Here is a 21899-nt window from a genome sequence, read left to right as displayed (position 1 = left end):
TAACCCACTGCAACCAATCAGCATGTAGCATTCGTTGGTCACTTCTTTGAAGCAAATATTGGATTTTGTTGCAATGGGTTACCGGACTTGGTGCCAATTCTGTGCCTTTTATCACAAAGTCTAATTTATCGGGGTGGTGTATTGAGAATATTCACTCCTATTTACACCGACTTTTGGTCTGTACAGTTGTAATTTTTTGACCCCTGTGACATATAGAACTGTATTTTGTCTACCGTGTACCGTATAGTTGCCTGCCCTGCATCTTCCTGTTGGTACCGGCAGATTACCTAGAAATAGTTTAACCAGAATTTTATGGCAACTCAAAACATAACCATTTACAAAATACAAAATATTTGTACAACAAAGCACAAAGTTCATGTTAGTAATATCGAATTCAGCTGACAAGTAACAGCAGAACCCATGTGATGTTTGTATTTGAAATCTTGTAACAAAAACTGGATACTAATAGTAGAACTACAGTAATAATATAATGGGTACCCATGCACTGCAGCAGACTGTGACTATTAGCTATCACATTAGGACATCCCATATATTTGGCATAGAGAACTTGATCAGATATTAATTTTCTGGTCAGTACAGGGCTACTGCAATCTGTGGGTTCTGGCAAATGCCAGAGGGGTTGCTGTAAAATTCAACAGACAGTCACTATTTATTGGGCTTGGGGGGGCGCTGTTTGGGCCTCTGTGTACTTGAAATGCCAGGGCCTATTTTGAAACTCCACACGTGCCAATGGTCAAATTAGTCGGACTAAAGCCCGTGGTATAATTGGCCAACCCTGTTTATATATAAAAATACATGTAAAATACATTGTACTCATGTAATATGGTCTCCATTTGTCCCAAGTACATTTTATGTACAAAAATACATTCTGTATACAAAAAACAATCCCTAGTACACAGAATGAATGTCTGGTCATATACACTGTTAAAAAATATACAAAAGACAAATTTCTAGTGAAGAAACAAACTTCATTCTGTAAATCTTAACAAGCATTCTGTCTCACAAATGTATAACATCCATACACAGTTTTGTGTAAACTTACTAACAGAATGAATTATGTAAAAAAAAAATATGTATACACCAATATATAATGGTGTAACTGACTAGCCTATTCCAAGCTAGATTTTATGACAAAATAGATGCGTGTGATAGAAAGAAAGATTCTATAGCACAGAATACATTCTATCAACAAAATGAATACTCGGTTCCACAAAACATTCTGTAAAACAACACCGTCAGTCAAATTCCTGAACCAATAAGAAGCAAGCATATACATTATCCAGCTCTGCCCCACAAGCTGCATTATCGCTAGTGCTGAGGATACTGTCTGGCCTCCTATAGAGTGCACCCTTTAATGTCTGCTGTGTTGTGGGTTCTTAACCAGAAGGTCTTACAAATGGATGAGAATGGAGCTACTCAGACCCAAATGGTTAGTGGAGGGAAGCTTTGATAGGGCTAGGAAGGCAGAGAGTTGGAAGGCACACAGAGAGAAGGGAGGAGAGAAGGAGTATCTCACGTTGCGTCAGAGGTGATATAATCAGGTTTCTAGGGATTTTGTTGCTGATAATGAGCGTTAAAGAAAACAAAAAAAAAGCATTACTATTATATCTTAAGGTGAGAAGCTATTCCTATTATCTCCCATCCTAACCCATCATTATTATATGCCTAATATCCCCTCATTAACATATAACAAAGTCAATAAAACTTATCTTCATTGCATCATATTAACCACCCCAATAAAGTACAATATACCAAACAGATTTATAGTAGCAATGTAACTCAGTGTATGTGATACAGCACCGAGTACAGTACATACCCATCTAACATAAGCTCCTCCCCCCAAGGATACCAGCTTATTCACATAATTACACGGCATTACTACTTTACTTAATTTCCCTGCCGTAGTAGTGACCCTAATAAACTTAGAAGATGATTGTTAGACTCCAATGTTTGGCTTCCTCCCATTATGTAATATTGTACTAGTTAGTTAGTTATCTTAATAATGTGCTTATCTATAGTCCAACTAATACATAACATAGCCACAGGGAAAATAACCCAGTGGGCTCACCACAGGATCTTTGGGCACTCCATCCCCCACCCCCAATAGAGGCTGCAAGGAGGAAGAAGAGGGTATGCAGTGTGCGTTGCACACAGGGTGGGGGTGAAGGCAGGCAGCGGTGGAGAAGTTGGCAACTGAGGTGAGGGGCTCCTGGGTTAGCAGCTCTGGTGGACCCTGGACACCCCAGTCCAACACCACGTAGACACATAATACATCATATAAATAAATGATGATCCCCCTGAAGTACTAATATGTAAATGACCACTCTTGTTTGCACAAAGTATAGTATAGAGAAGGCTGAATTGTGTTGAGTTGTAGTTGCTATGTTGTAGTTGAACTAAAGCTAACTAAGATACTGCTACACATCATATTATACAAACATTCTGTCTATCTATTATGTAGTAGTTCTATACTGTACTATAACGGGGGGCCCCCATATGAGTGGTTATTCGGCTAATGGTAGGGTTTTTGTTTTTTTCTTTTAAAAGAATGCACTTAATATCTAGTGTTTTATTGACTCGTCAGGGGTAGGGTTCCTTCCTGGTCAGTATTTTGCCAGCCTAGCTAGCCTGCTCCCAGGGTCAACACGTTATAGAACCAAATCAAACAGTAGGAAGATAGACCAGTAAATGAACTTTAATTAAAACCTGCATGTTATTGTGTTATTGGGTAATGAATAAACTTGCTTCCTATTCAGGAATTTGATTGATGGTGTTGTTTCACAGAATGGATATTTTATCAGTTTTATGGAACTGAGTATTCATTTTGTTGACAGAATGAATTTTGTACTATAGAATTTTGTACTATAGAATCTTCTTTTCTAGAATATGCTAGTCAGTTTCACCATTAAGTTGTTATTACATAATTATTACATAATTATAATAATATAACAATATGTTGTTTTACATAATTCATTCTGTACATAACTGGTTCTTTTGTATAGATGTTATACATTTTTGAGACAGAATGCTTGTTAAAATTTACAGAATGGAGTTTGTAATATAATTATATCCTTTTGTGCACAAAATTGATTTTGTTCTCAGAAATAAGTCTTTTGTATATTTGTTACCAGTATACATGGCCACACATTCATTATGTGTACTGGGGATTGTTTTTTGTATACAGAATGTATTTTTGTAGACAAAATGTACTTAGGACAAACGGCACCCAAATAAAGCATACTTTGAGGCATGGTGCCAATGAATTTCTAACAACATTGCCAGAACAGGAACTTAACCAGAGAGCTGGGAACACTGTGAGCCCCTGTACAACATCTTGTCAAACACAATCCAGAGTAAATTATTCAACATGATATTTTTCAACATTTTGTAAATTATAGAATAGAACCTTCTGTTAAAACTTCTGTACATATGGAGCTATCTTGCCATCATAATGAGCACTCTGACAGCAGCTTATGATATCCCATACCCTCCCATGCTCTGTGCCAAGACCAATCATAAGATGTCAGTTCTTGCAAAACATAGGTTGGATTTCAACCAATTATGTAGATTCCTACAGAGCCCCTTATTTGTATTTAGCAAATATGCTTTATGGCACCATATATGTGTATAACTGAATTGATTACCTCATTTTAATTGCCGTTGTATATGGCATAAGGAACTTTTACTGAATTTAAAAATTGGGTCTTGTGTTGCCTTTGGTTTGTCTGAAGCTAAGCCAATGCACTGATAAACACTGTATCTGCCACTAAAATAGAACATATCTGTCCAACTGGAGGTTCACGGGTTTGATGTGGCCCTCCAAAAGGATTTGTATGGCCCCCAGTCTTATCAGAGGCTCCATAGACTGCTTTTGAACAGGTGACCTGTAAATTATTCCTGCTGATTGGCTGCTATGGGTTACTGCTCCTGGGCAAACTTAGTGCCTATTATTACATAACCCCCAATGTGTTTGAAATACATCTATAGACAGTCACTTTTGTAACAAAGGATAGCGGCTATTTGTTCAGAAGACAAAATGACATATATATTTAGATTTTTATAGACATACATCAATGGGTCACACATGCATGACTGCATCCAGAGTATCTCCAACCCATACTTCTACAGTGCCTACTCAAAGAAGAGCAAAGCCCATCTGGTTCCTATACACACCCAAATAAACAAGACTTATAACAAATTCTCTATTGATTTTATAGCATTTAGGAGACCAGACAATCCAGTCTTAACTAGGCTAGAGGTGAATGCACTTTGAACTCTTATGACTGCTTTTGTGCTAAGGCATCTTAGCTATAACAAACAAGCTGGCTCTTGTTCCTGCTTTTAACTTTCCCTTTCTTCTTTTCATTTCTTCTCTTTTTATAGCACAAATAAAAAAAAGAAAACAATAATAATATAAAGGTCGCTGCTTTCTTAGGACAACAGTAGCTCAGTGTAGTAGTTTTCTCCAGTGAAAAAATAAGGATATAACAACAATGCAGTCCTGAATATTGTGGAATCACATGGACTTTAATCTATTATTGTGTTTCTGATACAGGAAACCAGAATGCACCTCATTTTGACTGAGAATATGCCATGAGTATGATGTCTGACATACATAGCACATAACAAGGACTGTACTGCCAAACTTGGATACTTTATATCTTTGTATAACATTGGTTCAAAATTACGTTAGCCGTGCTTGTACAGTTTTGGTTTGGCCAGTTTGGTCAATTTTGAGTTGCCAAACAGACTACAACAGGGTTAGAAACTGACTGAGTAAAGCTGGCCATACACACACCAATAATATCGTACGAAACCTTGTTTTGTACGATATTCGGTACGTGTATGGCAAGTCGGTGAGTCGATCGATATCGCAGGAAGCTGCTGATATCGGTCGACTCGCTGATCGGGCCGGTTAAAAGATTTTGATCAGGCGCCATAGAAGGCGCCTGAGAAAAGTCTGTCTTTAGGGCTGAATCGGCAGAAGGAGGTAGAAATCCTATTGTTTCTACCTCCTTATCTGCCATTTCAGTCCTGAACGGTTAGTGGCAGACAACGGACACACAATATGAATGAATCAAAGTACAGTTGAGTTAAGTTCAGTTGAGCAGAACAGAGTTACGTATAGTTGAGTGAAGTAAAGTTGAGTAGAGTAAAATAAAGTTGAGTAGAGTTGAATAAAGTAAAGTCGAGTAGAGATGAGTAAAGTAGAGTTAAGTAGAACTGAATGAAGTAAAGTTGAGCAGAGTTGAGTAAAGTAGAAATGAGTAAAGCCAAGTTGAATTGACTAGAGTTGACTTTGTCTTTGTATTGTGCAATGAGTTCCAATGAAATGCTTTTATCACATGACACATAATGCAATTCTTCAGCCAGCAGAGAGCTGCCCACCTCATAGGTGGAGGCTAACATTTTTGCTTGGGGGATATTGTTCTAAACCTGTGTCCTAAATCCTACTAAGGAACCTGTCATTAGATTTAATGGAAACTCCCTGTCAATATTGTTGACAGACAGATGTCAGCCCCCATACACCCAGCATGCCACCAATGAGCCTTAGGCTTGTTAAAGTTTTTTTTTCTCCCTGCCCCCATCAGGGGAGGCACTAAGTGAATGCATAGCGCAGCCTCGGGCAAATTGCTAGCTCTGCATCCTCAGAAGAAGAAGACCTGCTATTTGGCATGAAATCTATTATTCAAAAGTAAAATGTTATGCATTTATATATGCATTTCAATCACTACTGACCCTTCCCCATATTGTGTATGTATATATATACTAGTTACGTGACCCCCGGCGATATGGAGTTTCAATAAAGGTTTCATGGATGGACCTTATGCCGTGAGTGCCGTTTATAAATGTGTATATACCCACTTATTGTACAGCGATGCGGAATATGTTGGCGCTTTATAAATAAATGTTAATAATATATATATATATATATAGAGCACATTCACAAAAAAGCACTCACGGCTTCAAACTGTAGAAAAACGATTTAGATTTATTAAATCATCGCATCGTGTTTTGGATTATATATATATATATATATATATATATATATATATAAAACTAGAAAGAATATGGCGCACACTCAGGTCTTAGATGCAAAAAACAAAAAATGTTTATTTGGATCAAGGACTATATATATAGTAGATATAATATCTTATCTATAGGAGCTTATATGAAGCCAGCTTATTCATTCTATGATGCCAGTATTCACTAGTTGCATTAGGGAAGACTAAAGGATTACGAATATTTTCACACAATCCTATGTCTGTAGGATTACTGAACTTTCCCCATTAATCTCCCTTCCACATAAATCCACTAGTGAATATATTGCCACAATTTTTTAAATATTTAATTCTTTGCAGAATACATTTTATAGGGTTGTCAGTCAGAAGAAGAATACAAATGATTAAAAAAACCTATAAAATAAATAATGAAGACCAATTGAAAATTTGCTTAGAACTGCCCATTCTATAACATTAAGTTAAAGGTGAACCAACTTTACCAAAAATCACGGTTTCAAGCATTTGTTTCGCAAGCTGTGGTGATGGAAGCTGACTTGCACTTGTATTCATTTTACATTAGACATATTAAATACAAAGATTTACATTACAATATCCAACACAGTACATATATTTATATCTAAATGCACATTTAAGTTATGTAATGTAACATATATATCTATATAAACACACACATAGCATTAAGTCTCTGTCAATGCAAAACATTTACTGTAATTTTCTTTTTGTATTTGCAATAAATGCAATTAAATCCCCCCTCTAGTATTTCCAGACTTCACAGTGGGGACTCCCAACATGTTGGGCTAGGCAAACTGCTGACGGGGCACATTCACATACACATGACGGGTCAAGATTAGGGCACCTCTTTGACTGAAGATCAGACACAAAAATTCAACTAAAGCAACTTTACTTCTTGTCAGACAAAACATCTGATGAGCGTCTATAGAGGATTTGCTGTGTCATGTCACGGGGCGGGAGAACTCAATGAAAAGGCATGAACCACACTGTATGTGAGATGGAACGCTGGCTTTATTGCTCTACTTGACGCGGTGCTTTGTGTACAATTACATTTAATTAACCAAACATGGAAGCTTTGGGGTATGGGAGCTACTGTAGGGTTTTACTGCATCTGGAGGATTATAACTGGCACAACACAATGAGATTGTTGACAGCAGAATGAACTGTAGCCTAATTTACTGTTCTTTTATGGCGTATGTACCTGCAGTGTGTGCCACTAATTAGGTAATTGTATCTCCCAACCTCCTTGTTTAACCCTTAACACTTCTTCAGACATGAATTCTTAGGAATCATTTTCCTAATACATCATACATTTTTATTCCCTATTCATTTTTTCATTTTTATGGATAGCAACATATGAGGAAATTGTTTACACTGGGGACAAACCCTAAGGGCTCATTTACAAACAAGAGTCCAAAGTGCAATTTCAGATGCAAATCACCAATTATGTACCCAAAATGCAACATTTTATACACATCTGCAGCATTATCACAACATTTCCAGCAAAGCATAGTGATGGTTGATAGGTTCAAACAGACGTGTTTGTTCATGAATCAGGTGCGGCTGGAATTTTTTCATAATGGAAATGGCACCACTAAGGGCAAAGATATATAAAAGCGCAATTATTAGCCGTGACTTTTTAAAAAGTTGTGGAGACTAATCTGCGTGCGATTAGTCGCAGAGATTTATACAGTAGCCTATGGCGGGAAAGTGGATTGGTCACCACGATTAGTCGCCGCGACCAACTTTTTAAAAGTTGCAACAACCCAAGTGTCTTTGCCCCTATGGGGTTTGGCATTAGGAAACCTAAAGCTACAATCACTGGCCTGTTAGGCACACCCCCACCCCAGTCATTATATTATTATTATTACTATTATTATCTATACCTACAGGGCAAAAAAGGGGTTGGGTCGCGACATTATTCGGTAAGGTATTGGGCGGGGGGAACCATGACATTACAGAAGACCATGTCGGATCATCAAGCATGGAATCAGAGATGGATGTGGTGAGTATGGAAGCTATAAGGGCGGAGGCGAATCGAATGTTCGAATTGCCTAGTTGTTACAAATTTATTGGCAAGAACATTGGTGGTAAATTTGTTATACCCACCCCAGCCTTGGGTTGTGCTTAAGTCTAATGAACAATATTACGTTGTGAATTTTTATTCTTATTTGTGTGCATTTCCAGGTGGCAACCCCTACCCATGCTCCTGCTAAAAACTGCACCAGTTGGGGGTATCTCTTTAGAAGATCCTAGCTGCCATCTTTTTCAGATTCTCAGAGTGAAAGTCACAAAAATCCAGCTTTTCCGTGCTACTGCCCATGCAACGGCTATAGAAAAGAAGACAGAAGAGGAAGGAAATGGTGCCGATGATCTCCTACAGAAATAAATGTGCCCTATAATTTCTAAATATGGCAATGCAGTTAATGATGTTGGTAAATGCTTGCTATTACAGGTATCGGATCCCTTATCCGGAAACCCGTTATCCAGAAAGCTCCGAATTACGGAAAGCCTGTCTCCCATAGACTCCATTTTAATCAAATAATTCAGAATTTTAAAACTGATTTTCTTTTTCTCTGTAGTAATAAAACAGTACCTTGTAATTGATCCCAACTAAGATATAAATAATCCTTATTGGATGCAAAACAATCCTATTGGGGTTAATTAATGTTTTATTAATTTTTTAGCAGACTTAAGGTATGGAGATCCAAATTACGGAAAGACCCCTTATCCGGAATACCCTTGGTCCCGAGCATTCTGGATAATGGGTCCTATACCTGTATCTCTACTACAGTAAAGTTTCATAGGTTGTATTTTTTTTCAGTCATGGTTATTTCCTCCACCCCTATATACGTGGCACCGCAAAAACCTTTACACTCCTGATAAGACACAAACCCCAGCATGCCTTGGGCTAAAATAGGAGGAGCTAAGAAATAATTAGCAGCTCACACTGATTTTAACTGTGCCTTTGCACACTTTATTTAATATCCTAGTATATCAGCAAACTATCTTAGAAATACTTAAATCCTTGGCTCTGACTAATGAATTATAAGAAAGAGAATTGTGCTTTATAGAATAGCCACGGCAGCAAAGGAACAAGCTGTGTTTTGTCAGCGGATGAGGAACAACGCAGACACCTGCACTGCTTCAAGTCGGCTGCTACATTAATGGATCCCATTAAAATCAAACAGATTTAATTAAATACATGTCCTGGAAAACACTTCACCTCTGTGTTAGTGCAAATCTAAATGAAACACTAAGCAGTTATCCATTAAGAAGCAATGTAGCGCAACAGCAATTAACTCTGCAGTGCCATTAACTTCAGATGTCGTAGGAACAGGAGTCTTTGGCAAATGCGACATGAATAGCCAAGAGGTCAGGCTGGTGACTGCACGGCGCATAGAGGGCCAAGTACGTTAAAAAAAAAAATAATAATAATACACGAGTATAGGATATGGGACTAAGGACCATTATTTTAATGATCACCCATGTGCATCATTGGTAACATTGATATAATCAGTGCTTGGTAGTAATCTGCTACAGAATATATATATATAATTTTCAGATACTCATTTGAAAAAAAATGCAGTGGAATTGTTTCCCCTGCTTCGCTGAGTTTTCTTGCGTAAATCGGTAAATAGGCCTGCCATTGGCTCAAAATCCAGAAGACATATAAATCATTGATTTCTGATCTGACCTTCGACCACTTTGGTCTGAATGCTCAGTTATAATGACATCTATGGGGGAATTTAATAAAAGCCATCAACGGAAAAAAAAATGCACACAAATAAGAATAAAAATTCACAACGTAATATTGTTCATTAGACTTTTTAACACAGGCTTGAAAGTGGCTTTTGGAGGAAACTCAAAACTTCTTAATAATAATAGTCAAAAACTCTCTTCCACTGTCGGAAGTGGTCGCTAGTTTCTGCATTCGCAAAGCCCATATTAAATTCACGCAAAAGGCACTTTTGCACAGGGGCATAATTATTCACACTGCAAATATTTTTTTTTGTTACCGAATTTTATTACATTCCCCCTAGTATATCAGCCTTAAGATTTAGCTGCCATTCATTTTACATGCCTTTGCAAACACAAACCCTACTGTAACTTTTATTAACAAAAAACAAATCATTTTATTCAAAAATGCTCTTTGTACTGAATGTTGCATGTTATTTTTTGACACAAAGCGACATTTTTGGGAGGCTTTTTAATGTTGCTCTATTTAAAAGCAAAAAGCTTATTGGTTGCTATGGGTTACCGCTCTTGGGCAAACTTAGTGCCTGTTATTACATGTGAAGGTTAATGTATAATGTCCCCAGAACACATGGCAGGATAAATACAGAGCCTTTAATGAACACAGGATAAAGTGCCAATCCCACGCATAAGAACTCCATCTTGGCTGTTGAAGGAAACTCATTGGGCTTGGTTTGGGGGATTTTTGGCAAAGATTTGCACCTTGATTTGCATGTAAATGGGCATAACTTGCGGCAGTAGTGTGCACTTTCACGCTCATCCAGTTACACCCAATGTAGCTGGCACAACTCCCTTATGGTGGCCATACACACACCGCTATTATCGTATGAAATGATAATTAGTGCGTGTATGGTGGGAGACTAGGTGACTGATATCAGCAAAAGCCCTTGGATAATGGTCATCTTGTCAATTGGGCAGGACAGAAAATTTTGATTGGGTACAACAAACATCAGCAAACGTTAATGCCGAATTGTCCAATTGTAATTGTAACATATATGGCCACAAAGGCAGCCCTGCGCTGGTACAGATAGGGACCCCTTGAACATATTGTAGTGTCACCCACTGTGACCTACAGCACTTATACTGCATTTGCCTATTTGTGTCTGTAAGTTACCCTCCCATATAGATTGTAAGCTCTACGGGGCAGGGACCTCAATCCTCTTGTGTCTTTACAACTGTATTTATCTTGTATCTATTTATTGTTGTACTTTGTATTTATCTATTATTATCTTAATCATCCCCTGTTTGTATTAATGTATTCTACTGTACAGCGTTGTGTACATAAGTAGCGCTTTATAAATAAAGATATACATACATACATACATGTATCAAATTTATTGCAACTACCAAATTTCTGTACAGCTCTGAGATAGAAAAGTAGGTGCATGTGCTTTGCTATGACTTAGTAATTGGTGCAATTCTGCACCTATGTGTTGACCTAGTGCTACACCTAATGAATATCCTGCAAAAAAGGTAACTATTTTATTTTCCTAGCAATTATGTACACAATATTGTTCATTTTCTTCCAGCTAGGACGTATGGATCCCGCAAAACACAAACCAGTTTCCAATTATATTTGACACCAAAGTGCATTCTGGGAATACAGTGGTGTAGATCAGTGGAGTTAGATTATCGCCAGACAAGAGATAAGTAAATGCTAAGATAAGCTGCCTGAATATTCTTGATCCATAACAAGCTTCCATTATTAACAGCAGAAACCCAAAGGGGAATCTCACAGCAACTGTTCTATGGTTTTGACATACTGGGTTGGTGACAATGGATGGTCACAAAGGGGGTATTTTGTAGCCAATTATTTGTATGCCTACTAACCCCTAGCTACCAATCAGCAAACAGTATTAGTGGTCAGAGGGATAATGAAAGCAAACATTTGATTTGCTGCTTTGGGATACTAACCCCAGAGGAAACTTTGCACCTGTTATTGCTTAATCCACTACTGTTTTACGTAACATTATGTAGTTACAGGTTTAGAAGGTGTGCTTGGCTTGCTGAGCAAAACAAGGTTACGCCAAGGTTCTAGCCTGGGTTTCCACCTGTTCGGTTTTGACCCAGTGTGTTTGGTTTTCAGCCTTCTAAAACCCGAACAATAATCTGGCCAATAAATGAAAAACATTTATATATTAAGATACTCGCTTTGATTTTTTTCTATCAACGTGGCTTAGTTATCATCAAGTACAGTTCATTTCTTATTATTACAGAAAGAACAAGAAAATGTGGAATTGTTCTGCTTAATTAGAACTGCAGTATTATAAATATATAAAATATAGATAAATCTATGGTTGCCACCTGTCTGCTTTTGAACTGGATATCCCAGTTTCTCAAAGGGCTGTCCAGTTCAAAACTTTCTGTCCGGTTTAAAATATTGAGAAAACTGGACTGAAATCCAGGCAATTGCATCTAAGTGACTCAATAACCCTGCCCGGCATCATAACCCCATCCAACATTATGCCCACCCCTGGCATCATCATGGCCTCCCCCAGCATCACTGCCCCACCCCAGTGCCATCAGCCCTCCATCACCCGCAAAGGTGTCAACCCTAGTACTAGCAGTTTAATCATTATTATTTTGCAACTTTAAGCCATTATAATCTGACCACTAGAGGTCACTAATTTATTAGTCTTAGGATGGAGTTTGCTCATTGGAGCAACCATGGTTCTCCCCCTTATATATATAAATAAGTGTGATTAGATTCAAATTGGGCACATTGTGGTATAACAACTAAGTTTAAGAATTACGTGTATTGATTTCTAACAGGGCAGCACAGTGGTGCAATAGTTAGCACTACTGCCCTAGAGCCTACAATAGCATCAGCCCAATTTGGCCCCGGGGTGGCCAAATCAGGTGAAGATCCACTCGTTAAGTGACCTCGCAAACCAAGTGGCTATTTAACTGTATGGCCAGCTAAATCCATTTAGTCGGTCACATAGAAAGATTCACTGGCTAGCTGCTCTACGGGGCAGGGACCTCTATCCTCTTGTCTCTTTGATCTTCAACGTATTGTAACTGTACCTTGTATTTATTTGTATTTATTGTTATACTTTGTATTTATCTATTATTATTTTAATAACCCCCTGTTTGTATTAATCTATTCTACTGTACAGCGTTGCGTATATACGTAGCACTTTATACATAAAGATATACATACATACATGTAGCTCAAGATGAACTGGAAAACTGCAGAACAGACCAAGTGACCCTTTCTGGTTACTTATTATATGAATGCCTTAAAAATAGTCATGTTTCTCATCTTTTCAACTGCTGACGTTTGACACTGACCCTGCTGATCTAATAAATTCAATAGTTTTTCTTGTTTGCAAGTAAAATGCAGAAGGGTTAGTAAAGTGACAAACAGAAAGCCAAGCCACATGGCTATATTTCCCTTCTGGGCCCTCATGGAATCTGGGAACTATCTGTATGTTGCTACTAAATAATCTTTGAGAAGAGGATCACGGTTCTTAGCGATTCAACTATTTCTCATTCAAAATTGACATAAAATATTGCACTTGTTTTTAACAAATAAAGAGCTTTAATCTGACAGTATCACTTTAAGTGCTTTTCAGTCTGTGCCGACAGTGAGGTTCCCTCTAAAGAACTTGTTTCTCAATGTTATTCATATTCACTCACTGCATTTGGCAACTGGGACTGTTGACAAAATAGAATTCTGGCTGAACACTCGGTAACAGGGTGAATGAAGCAGCTTGTGAGGGTGAATGTGTAACTGTTGTGGTAGGTTAGTAAATATTCTGGGCTTATTTATATATAATTGACATTTAGCTGTAAGTATAAGTGCACCTAAGCAATTCTTCTCGGAAGTGAATTGTGCAGGACAGCAGTTTGGTAATTTCCCAGCCACGTTTACCAGCCAGGAGGGACTAAAAAAGATAGTGACTATATGGCTGCAACTTACACTGCAGCAGCCAATCACTTCCTCTCCCACAGCCCTAATCCATTCCCAGAGGCTATTATCCCCCCACTGCTACTATAGGCACCATCTCTCCCTACTATACCTGCTATCCCACAGCCCCAGTCCCTTCCCAGAGGCTATTATCCCCCCACTGCTACTATAGGCACCATCTCTCCCTACTATACCTGCTATCCCACAGCCACAGTCCCTTCCCAGAGGCTATTATCCCCCCACTGCTACTATAGGCACCATCTCTCCCTACTATACCTGATATCCCACAGCCACAGTCCCTTCCCAGAGGCTATTATCCCCCCACTGCTACTATAGGCACCATCTCTCCCTACTATACCTGCTATCCCACAGCCCCAGTCCCTTCCCAGAGGCTATTATCCCCCCACTGCTACTATAGGCACCATCTCTCCCTACTATACCTGCTATCCCACAGCCCCAGTCCCTTCCCAGAGGCTATTATCCCCCCACTGCTACTATAGGCACCATCTCTCCCTACTATACCTGCTATCCCACAGCCACAGTCCCTTCCCAGAGGCTATTATCCCCCCACTGCTACTATAGGCACCATCTCTCCCTACTATACCTGCTATCCCACAGCCACAGTCCCTTCCCAGAGGCTATTGTCCCCCCACTGCTACTATAGGCACCATCTCTCCCTACTATACTTGCTATCCCACAGCCACAGTCCCTTCCCAGAGGCTATTATCCCCCCACTGCTACTATAGGCACCATCTCTCCCTACTATACCTGCTATCCCACAGCCACAGTCCCTTCCCAGAGGCTATTGTCCCCCCACTGCTACTATAGGCACCATCTCTCCCTACTATACCTGCTATCCCACAGCCCCAGTCCCTTCCCAGAGGCTATTATCCCCCCACTGCTACTATAGGCACCATCTCTCCCTACTATACCTGCTATCCCACAGCCACAGCCCCTTCCCAGAGGCTATTATCCCACTGCTACTATAGGCACCATCTCTCCCTACTATACCTGCTATCCCACAGCCACAGCCCCTTCCCAGAGGCTATTATCCCACTGCTACTATAGGCACCATCTCTCCCTACTATACCTGCTATCCCACAGCCACAGCCCCTTCCCAGAGGCTATTATCCCACTGCTACTACAGGCACCATCTCTCCCTACTATACCTGCTATCCCACAGCCACAGTCCCTTCCCAGAGGCTATTATCTCCCCACTGCTACTATAGGCACCATCTCTCCCTACTATACCTGCTATCCCACAGCCCCAGTCCCTTCCCAGAGGCTATTATCCCCCCACTGCTACTACAGGCACCATCTCTCCCTACTATACTTGCTATCCCACAGCCCTAGTCCCTTCCCAGAGGCTATTATCCCCCACTGCTACTATAGGCACCATCTCTCCCTACTATACCTGCTATCCCACAGCCACAGTCCCTTCCCAGAGGCTATTATCCCCCCACTGCTACTATAGGCACCATCTCTCTCTACTATACCTGCTATGCCATAGCCACAGCCCCTTCCCATAAGTTACTATCCCTACTACTACTATAGGCACCATCACTTTCTATGGCATGTCCAATTCTTTAGATATCATCTATAGCCAAAAAATATTTTATTTTACCCTGTCTCTATTAACCAAGCTGAGAACCCACTGGCTCCTGTACTGGGCCAACTGATGTCTTCTCCAGATGATAGGCCATGATTAGGTTAGATAATGATCAGTCAAACTAGAAAACCCTGTTGGGTGGGAGTGTGAGACTCCTATGTAATCTGATCTCATGTCCAGACAGGTCTGCTTATCTGGGGACCTTGCCAAAAGAGGGGATCTACCTGTGTACCGCCAGAGGGTATCCAGCCTAAGAAATTCAGTCACTGCCGAACCAATTCCGAAGTTCTGAAGTTTGTAGATTAACTTTAACTTGAGACCCAAAGTACAGTCCTCCTGCTCCCATGGACCTTACACTCTCAGCAAAGGTTGATAGGAGTTGTTCAAAACCCACTGGACCCAACATCCCCTAAACTGGACATCAGTTGACGTATGTTCCCAGTTTTTAGAGTGACTGTATTAGTTGTGCAATATGTTCCACTAGGCAACAGGACAAGCAGAAAATGCCCAAGAACATGCAGTGCTAATGAATATGAATAACTGTCAGACAGTAGGAGATTCAGTGGTACAAAGCGAAGTCATTTCTTTTCCAAACCCTCTCCCCTTACCCTCAGTACAAGGGATGCTTTAGCGCCCATGGCATCAAGGAGTAAATACTTTGCTTTGATACACAACATGTACAAGTCTGGGGGTGATCTGCAAAGTGCATGTCGATATTCCAATTTAGAAAACCACCAGTTGCGCCAAATAGACTAAAATCTGCCAGTCACAACCAATGCAAACAAATGTGCAGCTGATTGGTTTAATCCGTACTTAACAAATCCACAAGTGCTGTATATAGTGGCTTTTCGTATTCATAAAACAACAAAATCATTAAATCATTAAATAAAATAGTATTCATTTGCTTTATTATATTAATAAACTCTGTTTAGCGTATACTCAGGTTAGAATTAAATGGTGCTTCCCCTATACCTCTGACTATATAGATAATTAGATGTTTATGAGATAGATGTATGTACTGTAGCTGTAAATGTCCAGCATATATTCTATGCACTGAGACATGCAATATACCCATTTTCTGCCTAAATCTTTTACAACGACACCAGTTTAGAAGCTGACAAACCCACAGCGAGTGTGACGACATAGGGTGAAGACACACGGCTACTTAATAGCAGCTACTTTTCACAGCTACTAAACACCAGAAAATCCCCTGCCATAGACAATACTGAGAATTGCCTCTGATAAAACACAGGTAGAGACAGTTATCAGTAAGGGCAGTGGCAGACGGGGAGATTAGTCGCCATGCGACAAATCTTCGTTACCGCGGGCAACTAATCTCCCTGCAATGCCATACCACTGGCAAGAATGTAAATCACCAGTGGGATGGCATACGCGTTGCTACGATTTCCTGAAGTTGCCCGAAGCTTCCTCTCAAGGCGACTTTGTGCGACTTCAGGAAATCGTAGCAGCGTGTATGCCATCCCACTGGCGATTTACATTCTTGCCAGTGGTATGGCATTGCGGGTAGATTAGTCGCCAGCAGTAACGAAGATTTTTCATGCGGTGACTAATGTCCCCGTCTGCCACTGTCCTAAATGATCAGCATTGTCTATTTCTGTAGCCAACAAGTAGCTGCTACTAGTAGCTCAGTGTGTCTTCACCCATAGGGATCTTCTGAGTCTGATAAAACAGTAATCTGTAACCTAAACTAAACTGAGCTTTACCACACATAGATATGTGCCTGAAGTGAGTCTACTGAGACTCAAGTGCGTCTGATGGTTCATTGGCGGTAATACTCCAAAGTTAGCCAAGTATTACAGCGATTATACAAATAAAAGTGAGTCTGAAGAAACCACGATCTTACAACGCAAGGTGACAAAATCTGATTTTACAGAGATCACAAAACCTAAAGTGACTGTCATGCTACAGCGATCTTGCTAAAGTGAGTCTGACGGTACATTGACCGTACAATCCAAAGTGAGTCTAATGGTATAATGATTATACGACCCAAAGTGTAATAGAGCGATCACACAACCCAAAACAGGTCTTTTATAGATCATACAACCCAAAGTGAGTTTGTTATTGCGATTACATAACCCAAACTCGGTGTATTATAGCGAATTAGCGATTATACACAACCCAAAGTGAGTCTAATGGTATAACGATCACACAACCCAAAACAGGTCTTTTATAGCGATCATACAACCTAAAGTCAATATTATAGCGATCATACAACCCAAGGTGAGTCTGTTATAGCAAATACACAACCCAAAGTCAGTGTATTAAAGCGATCATACACAACCCAAAGTAAGTCTGTTATTGTAGCGATCATACACAACCCAAAGTGAGTCTGTTATTGTAGCGATCATACACAACCCAAAGTGAGTCTATTATAGCGATCATACACAGCCCAAAGTGAGTCTATTATTGTAGCGATCATACACAGCCCAAAGTGAGTCTATTATAGCGATCATACACAGCCCAAAGTGAGTCTATTATAGCGATCATACACAGCCCAAAGTGAGTCTATTATTGTAGCGATCATACACAGCCCAAAGTGAGTCTATTGAAGGGATCATACACAGCCCAAAGTGAGTCTATTATTGTAGCGATCATACACAGCCCAAAGTGAGTCTATTATAGCGATCATACACAGCCCAAAATGAGTCTATTATAACGATCATACACAGCCCAAAGTGAGTCTATTATTGTAGCGATCATACACAGCCCAAAGTGAGTCTATTATAGCGATCATACACAGCCCAAAGTGAGTCTATTATTGTAGCGATCATACACAGCCCAAAGTGAGTCTATTATAGCGATCATACACAGCCCAAAGTGAGTCTATTATTGTAGCGATCATACACAGCCCAAAGTGAGTCTATTGAAGGGATCATACACAGCCCAAAGTGAGTCTATTATAGCGATCATACACAGCCCAAAATGAGTCTATTATAGCGATCATACACAGCCCAAGGTTGCCCAATAAGGTTGCCCGATGGCACAGCAATCTTACCTTTTCTTCTCTTTCTCGGCTGTCATGGTGAGAGGCGCTGGGCAGGATAATCCCAGAGTACAGATCGAATCAAGAGGAGAAATTTCTCAGTGGAATAAGAATGCTCTTGTGAAAGTATAAAACAAAGACCAAGTGCAAATGTGCAAAATGGAGCTACGTCGGGCGAGTCGGTCGGGCAAGCCAATAGAGCGCACAGGTAGCCGGGCAAGTGGTGTGGGAGAGCCCGGAGCAGGCTATACAGTCTCAGGGCACTGCTGAGGATTGTACAGCCGCTCAGTGGGCGCTGCAGGGAGACAAGTTCGCTAAGAGACCGGTGAGTAGCGAATCCTCGGTCCGGCAGTAGGTAGAAGCGCTCCGCTGCGCTCCTGGAGCTTCCCTTGCTCTCCGGGTGGGTGGGGGAGCGTCTTGGGCTCCGGGTCCCTTCCTTACAGCTTGTCCGGCTCAGCACCCAAGCACTACATATGGCAGCATTCCCATTGGCTCTCGCCTGGCGGCTTCCACCGCCTCCCTAGGTTTGGCCCCGCCCACAGCAGCTCCTAGCTCTGGTCAGGGTCGGACCGGTCAGTGCTGCAGAGCAAGGTTCTGGGGAAATCATGGGGTCAGGTTATGCACTCACTGCCCTTCCTATAGAGACTTTACACTCACTGCCCTTCCTATAGTATCTGACCTGTCAGTGCCTGCACTGCCTGCTTTGTACATGTCATTAATTATATTTATTGCACTTGCCTGCTGCTCATTTGTCTTTGTCTTAAGCTTATATTTAAAGTTCAATACCCATATCAGTGCCTTGGGATCTCAACTACTTTCCAGTACTGCTGGTACCAGCACATAGAGTGTTAGCTCTGCATGCACACAATAGTACTAGAGTGTTAGCTCTGCATGCACACAATAGTACTAGAGTGTTAGCTCTGCATGCACATAGTAGTACTAGAGTGTTAGCTCTGCATGCACATAGTAGTACTAGAGTGTTAGCTCTGCATGCACATAGTAGTACAGATAAGAGAAAAGCAACAGAACTTGCCCTTGGAGTAGGCAGCAGATTTGCAGATCTGCAGATTTTAACATTATTTTGGTGCAGGAAACGAAACAAATTCCAATTTATAGTGTAAAACAGACTGCATAGTGAATATCCAGGTACCCTGGGGGCAGTGACAAAAAAGCTCTGGGGAGCGCTTGATCAGTTTATTGATAACTGTAAGCATTTAATTGGGAATATTTATGTTTTACCTACAATTCACAGAGCCAATGAAAGCAGAATAAATCACTAGTAAAGAGCTTACCCCAAAAAGTTCATAAACCACAGAAAAATGTAAGAAAATGTATTGGAGTTAATGTTTTTTTTCTCTCACATAGACATGAATTGCATTGAAGTCAATGGCCCATTTTTCCCAAGCTTTTTCCTCACTCCAAATGCATTGAAGGCAGTGGGCTTCATTTCTTGCATCAAATGCATTGGAGTCAATGGGGTAGCAGCCCCAATGGCCATCGCACATCCCAGTCTGACAATGTCAGTGGGTATTTTTTCTCATAATTTTTCCTTTGTAAAAAAAAACATTTCATGGCAAAACAAAACGCACAGAGAAATTTTTAGTACAGATACAAAAAAATGCATATTTAAAGGCAAATTTGTACCAGGCAAAATGACATTTTATTGCATGCAGCCCAACTGTAGTTTCACCATTTAGTTTTATCTAAGTACACATTATATCCCTCAGGCTGCTGTTGAACTACAGCACTCAAAACTCTCTTTAGCAAGAGAAGAATAAAGCAGCTAATGGCTTTGAGTTTAAAAACCACTTGTATCCAAGTTAGTGACCTGTGAAGAGCATTTATGAGTATCAACAAGGAACACCTTTCCTCCTCTACTATGCAAGGGGCCACTGCAGAGTTGCCTATATCTGCCAGGTCGCCAAGCGAGCGGATCTTCTACTGATATCCCCACCTACGGGTGGGCGATAGCGGCCTAATTCAGAACTAGAAGGACCGGTATAGGCGTTGGTCGGTTTTTTAAACCTGCTCAATCGATATCTGGCCTATTACAGGCCAGATGTCGGTCAGGCAAGCCCATCTTTAGTGCCCATACACATGCCAATAAGCTGCCAAATCGGTCTAAGGGACCAATTTTGGCAGGTAGAATAGGCCCGTGTATGGCAGCCATGGAGGCTGCACTGCAATACTACACTACAAGTGTTATATGTATATACTAAGTACTGATGTTCTCAGTGCTGCCTGGGAAATTTGATGTTACAGATTTAAAATTATAGAACCCTTTTTTTTAAATCTTAACATTTGCCCTGCTAAGTTCTCCACTGCTTTGTAATACTGCCATATCATTGGTCAGAGAGGTAGTTGAGCGTGTACCCAGTTAAACCATTCAGGTTTGTGTAAATAAGCACAGTACCCTTGAAATTCCTATATATATATTTTTTTTTTCTCCTTTGCAAGGAGATAAGTAGTTTCCGAATACTGTGGAATGGTTGGATCTCATTGGTCAGGTGGCAGGCGTCTGATTTTGGAGTAAATGCCCTGCTGACTAGTTCTTGGACACTGACCCAATTTTATTAGTGAGATGGTCAAGTGTGTGATTTTGGTGTAAATGGAAGGCAGATTGAAGCTCAGAAGCTTTGAAATTCCCCAGATAAATGTTCTGTTGTTTATCAGTGCATCAAATTAAGCACATAGATTGGCAGTTTGAAGCTCAGCACCTTTGAAATCCTAGGGGAATGTTTTCTCCTTTGCCACAATGTGGCCTGTGAAGTCAAACATGGAGTGGTATAATCTGATTGGTCAGATAGGCAGGCCTGTGACTTTGTGGCATACTGATGGCAGACTGACACTCAGCATCTTTCCAACTAGAGGGGGAATGGCTTTTGTAGGCAGTAGGCTGCATGTCCCAACAACTACGTATCATTTTTTTACATTGTCCTTCCATCAGGTTTGATTTTTTTTATTTAAAGTGATAATGCTAGAAATTCAACCCTATTTTAGTATTTTTGCAGTGCCAAACTCAGGACCCAATATCCTGCAATGAATGCACTATATTTTTGGAGGGCTACATCAGCCTTAACAAACTCCACCCCTGAATAATGTAGGTCTCTATAAAAATATATCACAAAAAACAGCTCATATGTAAAACCGGGCTTAATCTAAATAAACCATTTTCATAAAAATATACTTTTTAGTAGTATGTGCTATTGGGTAATCCTAAATAGAAAATTGCCAAGGGCCACATCCTGGGATCATAGTGCACACAAACAAACCAAGGGCACATGTTAGATCAGCCAATGAAAAGTTCTGTCTTTTATGCCCACACTACTTCCTGTTACTGTTACAGCTGCATTATTTCTGGTCATGTGATCTCACAGCCCATCACAAAATAGTGGCTCAAGGGAAAAGATGTAAAAGGGCAATATTTACTGATATATATATATTCCAGTTTGGTAATATTGTTGAATAGGTCACTAACATAAAATAAATGTAAATCTAGCTACATTAGCCCAGGTCCCAGGAATTCTGGATAATAGAACCCCTATGAAGCATGGCATGATG

At 40.2% G+C, this 21899-nt stretch overlaps 1 protein-coding gene across 1 annotated transcript in view; it reads right to left on the bottom strand.

Moving 5' to 3' along the window:
• Positions 1-18716, bottom strand: part of epas1 (endothelial PAS domain protein 1) — an 83747-nt gene extending 65031 nt beyond the window's left edge. Inside the window, 1 exon segment of the mRNA NM_001005647.1 lies at positions 18351-18716. Coding sequence (NP_001005647.1) covers positions 18351-18376 — 26 coding nt within the window. The 5' untranslated portion in view covers positions 18377-18716.
• Positions 18717-21899: the final 3183 nt, after the last annotated feature.

Source organism: Xenopus tropicalis, chromosome 5 (genome assembly GCF_000004195.4).
Source record: "Xenopus tropicalis strain Nigerian chromosome 5, UCB_Xtro_10.0, whole genome shotgun sequence".
Taxonomy (NCBI): Eukaryota; Metazoa; Chordata; class Amphibia; order Anura; family Pipidae; genus Xenopus; species Xenopus tropicalis.
The sequence above is the reverse complement of the archived record's forward strand: the minus strand, read 5'-3'. Positions and strand labels throughout refer to the sequence as shown.